The sequence below is a fragment of the Arachis ipaensis genome, chromosome B04 (assembly GCF_000816755.2).
Source record: "Arachis ipaensis cultivar K30076 chromosome B04, Araip1.1, whole genome shotgun sequence".
NCBI lineage: Eukaryota > Viridiplantae > Streptophyta > Magnoliopsida > Fabales > Fabaceae > Arachis > Arachis ipaensis.
Window position 1 is genome coordinate 27,235,820 of NC_029788.2, and position 10,604 is coordinate 27,246,423.

General features: G+C 35.6%; 2 protein-coding genes across 4 annotated transcripts; one reads left to right on the top strand and one right to left on the bottom strand.

Annotated features, from left to right (window-relative positions):
• LOC107639172 (TBC1 domain family member 5) lies at positions 100-5,285 on the top strand. Of its 2 annotated transcripts, none has more exons than XM_016342615.2 (6): positions 100-720; positions 1,217-1,320; positions 1,750-1,926; positions 2,143-4,055; positions 4,208-4,358; positions 4,961-5,285. In XM_016342615.2, exons 1-5 carry the CDS (start codon positions 485-487, stop codon positions 4,355-4,357), a joined length of 2,580 nt encoding a protein of 859 aa, XP_016198101.1. In that variant the 5' UTR covers positions 100-484; the 3' UTR covers position 4,358; positions 4,961-5,285. The 2 variants fall into 2 exon arrangements, with proteins under 2 accessions (XP_016198101.1, XP_020976706.1); XM_021121047.1 differs by lacking the exon at positions 4,961-5,285 and adding an exon at positions 4,601-4,864.
• LOC107639171 lies at positions 6,809-10,369 on the bottom strand. 2 transcript variants are annotated; one of them, XM_016342614.2, is made up of 5 exons: positions 10,111-10,369; positions 9,416-9,651; positions 8,077-8,319; positions 7,650-7,801; positions 6,809-7,318 (listed from the first exon to the last, which is right to left on the bottom strand). In XM_016342614.2, the coding sequence occupies exons 1-5, from the start codon at positions 10,216-10,218 to the stop codon at positions 7,125-7,127; spliced, it is 933 nt and encodes a 310-aa protein (XP_016198100.1). In that variant the 5' UTR covers positions 10,219-10,369; the 3' UTR covers positions 6,809-7,124. The 2 variants fall into 2 exon arrangements, with proteins under 2 accessions (XP_016198100.1, XP_016198099.1); XM_016342613.2 differs by having other exon boundaries at positions 8,077-8,322.

Here is a 10,604-nt window from a genome sequence, read left to right on the forward strand (position 1 = left end):
ACTCCTAAAAAAAATATTGCTATTGCTAAAGAAGCCAATAGAAGAAAGCTTCAGCTTAGGCTTGTAAAAGGCTTGTAAAGTTGTAACAAGTCAATCACACACAAAACACAACAAAAAGCGGCACAGACACAACACATTATTCGCATAAACTCAACACCCCACTTCCCTTCTTTGCTTCCCTGCTTCCTTCTTTTTCTCCTCTCAACAAAACAAACTAACAAACAAACTTGTTATTCTCTCTCTCTCTCTCTCTGAAAAAGCAACACAATTTAGAATGAGAACAATCATCAACCTCTGTAAATTACTAAGCTTCTTAATCTTAGCACCAAATTCACCCACTCCTATTGTTTTTCCTTCATAAAACAACCCATTTATTTCTTCACACGCTTCAAGTTCAATCTGTTTGAGCTTCTGAAAGCAAATTAGGGTTTTTCTTCTTATTCTTTAATTTTTTATTATTTTCGGGAGGAATTGGTGGATTATCATGCCGCCGGCTCTGATGAACCCGCTGATGCCGCCGCCGCCACCTCCGTCGGTGTCGGTGTCCGCGCCGCCGGAGCTTGAAGGCTCCGACGATGTTTCCGGGAGATCGGTGACTCAAAAGAGGCGATTCGGTGATCTGAGAGGGTTGCAGTGGCGTGTTGATCTTGGGGTTTTGCCTTCAGAGTCTTCAACTTCCATTGATGATCTTCGTAGGGTCACCGCTGACTGTAGAAGGAGGTAAATCAGCTGAATAATCATGTTCTTGTACTTCTTTTGATTTCAGTGTCGGTGTTCGTTTCCGTAAATTTGGAATCTTTGTTTTTACTTTATATTCAGTGCTTGTTGATACATGATATAGCAATTTACCTTATTGATGGTGCGCATAACAATATACTCTATCGATTTTATGTATATAGAATTGAGGGTACTCGATTTTAAATGGACATCAAGTCATACAAAAACATAGGACCTTTTTATTATTTAAGTTGCAAAAGTGCTGCTGATATATGAATCAAGACTGTATTGATTGTTCAATAGGTGGGAAATACAAGAAGATTAAGCTGTTTCTGCATTTGGCTTTGGGTATTTGAGTATTTTGTTTATGTTTTGTTTGGAAGGGTTGTTGTTTGTATATGTCATAATGGTGTAAACTAGAAGGGCTGCATATTCATTCAGCTAATTGTATTGAATGCATAATCAATAGTAACTATCAACTGACTTTTGGTATTGTCAGGTATGCGAATCTGAGAAGGCGTCTTCTGGTTGAACCGCATATCCCGAAGGATGGAAGTAACTCACCCGATCTTACCATGGATAATCCACTTTCACAAAATCCAGGTAATTTTTTTGTTTTTCCAAGTAACAATATGTATGTAGATTTCAGATCCCTGATTCAGCAGTTATATTATCACAATTCACAATGCTAATGTACACTATCCTCATCATGTGAGTATCCTATTAGTGGTTGCTAGGTTATATACCTATTGTGTGTTTTTGAAGTCTTTTTATAAATGAAAAATTCAGTTTGCTTTGTGGTTGTAAAGCCATGCTCCCTACTTATTCTGTGGAATTTCATTTCAGAATTATGCTAATAATTATTGTCAGTTTTAAAGATGCTGATGTTAAATAAGTATGTTGTTGTTGCGTACATTGCCTTATATTGTAATTCTGTCCAGTAGATTTCTAATAGTTAGCCTTCTCTATCTCTTTAAGCTAAGAACAGTTGAATTTCATCTCTTGTAAATGACACATGGATTTTAAATGCAGATAGTACATGGAGTCGCTTTTTCCGTAATGCGGAGCTAGAGAGAATGGTTGATCAGGATTTATCACGTTTATATCCAGAACATGGGAATTATTTCCAGACACCAGGATGCCAAGGCATTTTAAGACGCATTTTATTACTTTGGTGTCTCAGGCACCCAGAATGTGGTTATAGACAAGGTAAAGATATGTCTAAATCTTCTAAGAAACATAAAAAAATACAGAAAAAGCGGGGACTGAAAACTAAGTGATTAACACATTGAGATACCTAATACTTATTAAAATATGTCCTTAGTTATGCTTCCAGGCTTTCAGATTAGGTTTCCTTTGGTTTAGTATATATGTTATAAAACTAGTTCGCTTGTTGGTAAATTTTTCAATTCACTTAATTTATAGGAATGCACGAGTTACTTGCTCCTCTACTTTATGTTCTCCAAGTTGATGTGGAGCGTCTTTCAGAAGTTCGAAAGCTTTATGAAGATATCTTCACCGACAAATTTGATGGCCTTCTATATCAGGAGAATGATCTTTCTTACAGCTTTGATTTTAGAAAATCTCAAGACTTGCTGGAGGATGAAATTGGCTCTCATGGAAATGCAAAAGTCAAAAGTCTTGATGAGCTTGATCCTGCATTACAGACCATTGTATTGCTGAGTGATGCTTATGGAGCTGAAGGTGAACTGGGCATTGTTTTATCTGAGAAATTCATGGAACATGATGCTTATTGCATGTTTGATGCTTTAATGAGTGGTGTCCGTGGTTCAGTTGCGATGGCCGATTTCTTCTCTTCCTTCCCTGTAGCAGGGTCGCAAACTGGCCTGCCTCCTGTTATTGAAGCTTCTACTGCATTGTATCATTTGCTGTGTCTTGTGGATTCATCTCTGTATAGCCATCTTTTGGATCTTGGTGTTGAACCCCAATACTTTTCTCTCCGATGGTTGCGAGTTCTATTCGGACGTGAGTTTTCACTTGACAATCTATTGATAATCTGGGATGAGATCTTTGCATCGGATAATAGTAAAGTTGAAAAAAGTGTTGATGACAACATAGACTGGGGTTTGAGGATTTTGCATTCTCCTCGTGGAGCATTTATTGCAGCTATGGCTGTTGCAATGCTACTTCATTTAAGATCTTCACTGCTTGCTACCGAAAATCCTACCACCTGTCTTCAGAGATTATTAAACTTTCCTGAAAACATTAATATTAAAAAGCTGCTGGAGAAGGCCAAATCATTGCAAGCTCGTGCACTAAGTGTTGATATTTCTTCTCCATCACCTTTGATTATAGGATATCATCTCCAAAGTAAATCAGTTATGACGCGATCTCAGACCCTTCCTTCTGAAACTGTGTCTCCAAAAACTCCTGTAAATTTGTTAACTGACAGCTACTGGGAAGAAAAATGGAGGGTTGCACATGAGGCTGAAGAACTTAAGCAAGATGGTATCGAACAACAGATTCCGACTCGGAAAAAGGGCTGGACAGAAAAGGTAAAAAACACACTGAGAAGAGCGGGATCTGATCCACCACCTTCAAGGATTAAGAATGGCAAAAAGGAATCTAAGGTGGTTAGGCGAAACATATTGGAAGCGCTTCATAAGGCACTTGGACCTGAGGAAGAAGCAGAACAAATGGATTGCCATGAAATCCTATGCAAGCAGGAAAATATTTCTGAAGCAGCTGAAGGTGTGCAGCAAAATGATAACTCTAAAGGCGACAACAGTTACTCATCTGATGATAGATGTCCAAGTGGAAATACAGGGATAGAGGAAAGCTCCTCTGTATATTCTGACTCAACTAGCCCGCCTAATGAGGCCAATTATCATGAAATTACCTCGCAGGGAAGTAGTGTTGCCTCTAATTTATATCTTGACGAATGCGATGAAACTGCAGATACCAGTCTCAGTGATCCACCTCTTCCAGTCTCTGATCATCCTGAGAGCATACCTGAAACATCAGAGTCCACTGATGTTGATGTTGATAAATCTGAGAACATACCTCAGATGTCAGGGTGCAATAATAATGATCCAGGAAATTCTGCTACACATCCCAAGGAGAAAAAGCAGAATAAATTTCAGTGGTTTTGGAAGTTTGGACGGAATACCGTTGAGGGTATATCGGGGAAAGTAGGAGCTGCTTCTGAACCTACAAAATCCACCAGCAGCTGTAGTAACCAAAGTAATTCGCAACCACCTGTCTCTTCTACCACCAGTGAGCATTTCACTTCTGTTAGTAGCAAAGGAGATTCTGTAGACCAGAATGTGATGGGCACTTTGAAGAATATTGGACAGTCTATGCTTGACCATATCCAGGTAAAGTTGCTTCTATCTGTCACGCTCAAACTGATCACAAGTTAAACTGAAGATAATTTTGTGATTACATAACATGCTGTATAGACCTCAGGATTGATCTCTTTCGCCTGGTTTCAACTTGTTTGTCTTATCTACTTCTTTTAATGATGCAGGTAATTGAATCTGTTTTCCAACAAGACAGGAACCAGGGAGTCTCAGTGGAGAACTTATCTAAAAATATTCTTGTTGGCAAAGGGCAGGTTACTGCCATGGCAGCTCTCAAGGAGCTTCGGAAGATTAGCAATATTCTGTCTGAGATGTGAGGTGAACCTTGCAATTGTTATATGTACATATAGTTTCTGTAATTACAATTCTTTAGTTCCAATAAGATGAGCTTCTTATGTTAGTGTTCACTTGTAGTATCCACCAAAGTTTTGCAGATGTTCCAAGAGATGAATATGTAAATACATTTATCCGGTCACATAATAAATGATCATTATTGTTGTATTCTCATTTACATTTTTGATGATTGATAATTTGCTCTATTTTTTCCATTTCCTGTGAAGATGTGATCAGTTGCAGTCCAAGTTGACCAAGACGAGTTTATAATTTTAATGTTTGTGGTTCAATGCTTTTTTATACCTGTAATCATGGGATAATTTTTTAAAGGTCTCCATTAGTACCTCTTTTAGGACATAAAAAATATAGAAATGCTGAGTCAGTAGAAACGTAAGAAACTAGAAATCTGTCCAGACATAAAGATAATGCTGAGATAGAGGCATTTTGTCTAGCTGTATTTATTTACTTTATCAAATGATTTTGTAGGTCTTCTAATATTTCTTGCATTTATATTTTAGAAGAGTTTCCAAACATAGCCTAATTGGCACTGCGTTTGAAGTGTATTGCTGTTTACTACTCTTTAGTAGGCTCTGGAGATGATTTGACAAGTAATTATGTTTATCTAAAATATGAATTTCTTTAAATTATCATATCTTATGAGTGAGATATATGGTAAAAGAAATAATACCGTGGCAAAGGACTTGGAACTTCTAAATTGGTTCAATTAGAATACAATTTACAAGTGACCACTGGTAGTGGATCCTTTGTGGTCCAATTGAAGCTTATGGTAGTAGTGGGATTGGCACAAACTGACAAACCAGAACACCACACAAATTATTGAATTAGGTAGAAAAGGACAACCTCCAATCTAAGGAATGACAATACTCATCCATAATGGGACAGATTTGTTGATGGGTCATCCATTCCTATTTATTAATTATAAAATTTTCATATGTGCGTCCAAATTTACACCTATCCTGTGTATCTGAAAAAGGAAAAAAATATTATATCTATTCCTTAAGCGAATATTTTGTTGGTATAGAAGTGAACCAATAAGACTGGTTAATATAATATGTAAGTGATTTGGTTGCATCACACCATTTGTCTTGAAGAAATGAGCAATGGCCACAAACAGAGCTTTGGCAATGGCACAACACACAAATTAGATAGCCACAACAGAATGCATTCCGTAACACACACTTTAATATTAGTTGTATATATAGAAGAAAATAAAATTGGACAGATTTGTTGATGGGTCATCTAACTTTTTTATTAACACATTGCTTTCCCTTCTGAATTATATATCAACTGTTGAAAATGAAGGTTATATAAAGGGATAAACAAGCAAAAAGTATTAAATGAGACGTGGACATTTTTGAATTGCCCTTTAGAATTATTCGACCATCATTAAGGAATTTTCAGCTAACTGTTTAAGGGAAATGTTAGGGGAATAAATTATTTTTTAAATAAAATTTAACAAAATTTTTCTTTTTTTTATGTCTCTCTTTCTTTTTCTCCATTTTCAACTAAAATTTTTCGATTCCCAATCCTTAAGTTATTGGATCAACTCAGTTAAACTTAATTACTTATTCATGTAGCATCGCTGAAAGTTTATTTGTTATATTTTATACAATAGAATAGTGAGTAAAAAGTCAACTTAGTCTTCCAAATTTTACGTGCTAATCAAATTGGTTTCAAGTTTCAGTTAAATTAAATTATTAAATTGATTCTCCAGAAGTTAACTAATTGATGAGAATCCAGTGCTAATGACTAATAGTAACTCGCGTTAGTTAATTTGAAAGTAATTAATTCGAACCAATTGAAATTAGAAGACCAATTTAACTTTTGTGTGCAATTCTATTATCTAATATTTGAGTGAACTACCATTCTAATCCTTAAAAGATTCAATTTTTAATAAAATGACTAAGAAATAAGAAATAACATTTTGACTTTAAATATAATTTTAATTTGACAAAATAATAAAATATACCATTTTTATAAATAACAAACAAGCATTTGATTCAACTTTTTGTTAAAACAATAAAAAATTATTTAGAAGATACATGAAAAAAAAGAAAGAAAAAATTCAATCTCAAAACTCTTACAAATTTCTTTGGAAATATGTTGCCATTCAATAAAAATACAATTGAAAAGAAAATCACTAAATATAAAATTACCAAATTTAAAAGATATAAAAAGATATTTTTTCTAATTTTATAAAAGTTGCATTAAAATTTAATCTCTAATTTTTTTAACATGCTTTGCAATATTTGGTACACTTTGTCAAATGAAAATCATTTTCACAATGACGGAAATTAAAATAAAGTATTTAAATATTCTAAAACTGTAATTCTATCAAATTTTAAAAATGTACCTTGCTTGCAGCATTAGTTGGGAAAAAAGACTTGACACGGGTTCTGGATGCTCAAAAAGACAAGAACTAATAAGAAAATAACAAAGAAAACTTAAGCGGAAAATCGAAAAGTCATTGACCACTTTGAGATGGTGCAAAGCTAGAAAAGAAAAAAGCTGTTGTATCTACAATCCAACTAATGATACAAAAATGACACCCTATAGTTGCAACATACTATTTTTCGCTGGATTATAGCTGCACCTAACTATGTATGTGTAAAGTCATGGCACTAGGAACTTCTGATGCTATACATTTTATTTCATAAGATCCTTCCCCACATCTCGGGTACGCTCTCATGCCTCAACTCGATAAGGCTTTGTTTGGTACAAACTATAGATTCAATCCATATGGTTGTGGAACCCCGGGAGAAGGGAGGTGATAAATCCAAAGACAATCATCTGGATCTCCTTTACAATGCCCCACCATTGGTTGCCACCATTGACTCTGCCAGGTTCTGCCTCGTTTTCGTTCTCAGCTGCCCGGTTGCCATCATTGACGGGCTGATTCCCAACCTCAGCTTCAGGCTGACCCTCTACAGAAATTAACAATAAGCAAATGCAAACTAGGTTCAATAAGTGATCCAAAGTGAATTAAATTGACCCTCTTCATACAAAACCAGGTAACACATTGGGAAAATGAGGTCCAGTTGCCCCCATCCACAAATCTAAAGGTGAAAATGAAGCTCAACAGTGAACATACAACAACAGTAACTAAACCTAATGACCCTAGGTTAGGTTGCCTTTCAAGAAACACATACTTTTTAAACTACTATATCGAGATCATTATTGCTTCACTTCATTCACCAATGTTGCTCAAAACAAGTGCATGCAAAATCACATGAATAAAACAAATGCAAATCATACCTGCTGGGGCTGCATTGTCAGCCCCCTGCCTTGCAGCTGGAACATTTTCGGCCCTGGGTGCAGCAGGTCTTGGTGGTTGAGGAGGAGCTGCTGCTCTCTGCATACCTTGTGAAAGCCATCTTACAATTGGTGTCAAAGCTCCAGTTTGGTAACTATAACACATACAAATATAAGTAGGTAAATAATCCAGCTTCCATTGACAACCGAAGCAATACTAAATCCAGCCATATCCAATGGCACTTATATTGACATAGAAACACATCTGCGGAACATATCAGGTGTAGTGTATATACAAAATTGAATAAATAAGTAAATAAATAAAAGAAAAGAAATTTATATTAGAAGCATTTCCTGGGTTTGTGACCTAGACAGAAGATGAAAGCTAAAAAAAATCTTAAAACTGAAAACTAGAAGGACAAATACTTACAAATATACAATAGCAGCGAAAAACACAAGGACAATAAGCCTCTGTCTCGAACCATCTTGGTTGAACAAAAAGATCACAGCAGCAAGTTTTAACATAAGCAGCAAATCAATTTGAAATGCAATTTGAAATCTCCTAACAACAACTTGTCTTTGAGGTGCAGGATGCTGCTGCTGTTGAGGATGCTGCTGCTGTGCTGCTTGCCCCTGATTTTCGCTTGCAGCAGCAGCATCAGAACTTGCCCTGCTGCTGATAGTGCTCATTCAGTTAAAGAAACAATTAATATATTTGTCCACATAAAAAATGAAATAAAATAGAATCTTCACAAATCAAACAATCCTTGTATAAAATGTCATCATTTTGTTTCAGTTTTCCTCTTAAGATCATGTTTATCACTTAATGTACTGAGAACTTTGAAAGCAGACTACACAACTGGATTTGATGCAGGAGGTTATAAGAATTAGAAAGTCCAATATTTAGCCCAAGCTCAACAAGGCTGTTCATATTACAGGAAAATTTCAATCGGGTCAAACCATGTTCAGAACCACAATCTCTATATTCATAACTTCTCACTCAGTTCCATCCCACATAAGAAATGCTCAATATCAGCATGAATGATAATGTTCATCATAATAGCAAGTCTATGTTACAGAAATGCAATGATGCCATGTGGTGCAGCCTAGCATTAGTATTTATTTATTTTTTGTTTATTTTAACATTTGATAGTTTTCAGATAAGGTGAGAAAGCTTTGTAAATCCGATTTAACTGTTAGGGCTATGAATCAATATTTCTACCGACTTCGTTTCAACTTTCAAATACTTAACCAGGCTTCATAAAGAAAACACACTTCTTGTCATCAAGCTCATCCTTATCTTACTGATCCATCTCTCTGGGTCACTGAACCATCATCTTCTAACCATATCACTTCTCGCTATTCAAACTTCAAATTCATTGCCTAATGACAAAACCTCATGAAATTGGGACCCACACATGGATCTTAGATCAAACTAAACACATAACGGTCATTGTAAGAATCTTTTATATAGTTTGGAAATTTGAGAAAACTATTTGTGCACAGGAAGCTTTGCTGAGCACTGATATAGTGCATGTCTGTCCTATATTTTACTTAACATAAAGACTCTACAAGAAACATAATATAAAAAAGTACAGATATAAGCTATTGCTCATTTATTTCCTACATTGATAAGTTAATTTCCAGAAAATCCATACACTACAAAATATACTTAAAAAGAAGAATAGTAGCAAAAACTAATAGATACTTAAATACTCTAAAGACGTAGTACCAGAATATCATCACGACGAAACAATTTAGCCACTTACGTGGGTGTGCGGTAAGTCAGTGGGATCAGATTGTTATATGGAAGTCCAGTAACATGTCCATTAAACTGATTAAACGGATGAACAGGAACTGCATATATGCCTGCTCCACGGTTCCCCTGTGCCAGTTCGTCATTCTGCGGTGGCGTTAACCCTGGAACCACTGCAGGGTACATAGCAGGAAACATTGGATAGTAGTATCCAGGAGGATATGCCGGAAAACTGGGAAAACCTGGCACCTGAAACAACCAGAATTACACAAAAATTCAGATCTTCATCTACTTCTACAGTCAAATGATCAAAATACACCCATTTAAGGCAAAAAAAAACAACTGTTCCAGGCTGCGTTTCAATAACATGTAGCCTCAAAATATGGACTTCAAAAACAAGTTTTTAGCTGAAATTAGGTTTCAAAGTACACAATATTGAAGAAATATCACGCCCACATTTTCAATTTCACTTGAATTTATCTTCACTGAGCTTGATTCTCTAAACAGAACAATGCCAGAGATGTTGCAAGATGCCGATTTGATCTCAGCAATAATGCTCCTAATTTATCAACTAAGAAATCAAACAGCCAAAATGGTTTAAAAAATGAGGAAGAAAACCCTATTTCGAGTCCCAATCATAACAAAATCCAAGGAATTAAGACATAGAAGAGAAAAAGAAACTATAATTGAAGTGGATAATAGCGAAACCTGGGGCTGTTTGACGGAATCAGGAGGCGATTTTTGAGAAGTAGAGGAAGGAGGTGGTGGTGGTTGTGAGGAGGTGGATGGCGCCGTTTCGGGAGGGTTTTCCGCCATGTTGGTAAAAAGGAAGAAATGTTGTTTTCTGTTTTGTTTCAGAATTTATTCAACGGAAATATAAATATAAATGTTAATGAGGTGAAGTGAAGTGATAGGGATTGCCGATCAAGGGAGACGAAGAATTGGGATGTGGAACTTTCTGATTTGGAAGACCAATTTGTTCGTTCATTTGCTTGTCGTCTGGATTCGTGGCACTAACCAATCACCATTTGACACGTCAACATATCAAAATTACCAAACCCAAGTAGTATTTATTATGTAAATCTCTTTTACATTAACAATTCTAATCATATTGATTTGTGAGGTCAAAACAATAGGTTAATGTTACTACTTATTAAAACTTTATATTTTATAACATGATTTTTAAGTTTTTAAATTTATAA

Bases quoted from the DNA above. Each gene is read 5' to 3' on its own strand.
- LOC107639172 (XM_016342615.2), top strand. From the start codon at position 485: ATGCCGCCGGCTCTGATGAACCCGCTGATGCCGCCGCCGCCACCTCCG. The intron at 721-1,216 runs GTAAATCAGCTG...TGGTATTGTCAG, and splicing joins ACCGCTGACTGTAGAAGGAG to GTATGCGAATCTGAGAAGGC. The intron at 1,927-2,142 runs GTAAAGATATGT...CTTAATTTATAG, and splicing joins AGAATGTGGTTATAGACAAG to GAATGCACGAGTTACTTGCT.
- LOC107639171 (XM_016342613.2), bottom strand. From the start codon at position 10,218: ATGGCGGAAAACCCTCCCGAAACGGCGCCATCCACCTCCTCACAACCA. The intron at 9,652-10,110 runs GTTTCGCTATTA...TGGTTGTTTCAG, and splicing joins ATTCCGTCAAACAGCCCCAG to GTGCCAGGTTTTCCCAGTTT. The intron at 7,319-7,649 runs GTATGATTTGCA...TAATTTCTGTAG, and splicing joins TGACAATGCAGCCCCAGCAG to AGGGTCAGCCTGAAGCTGAG.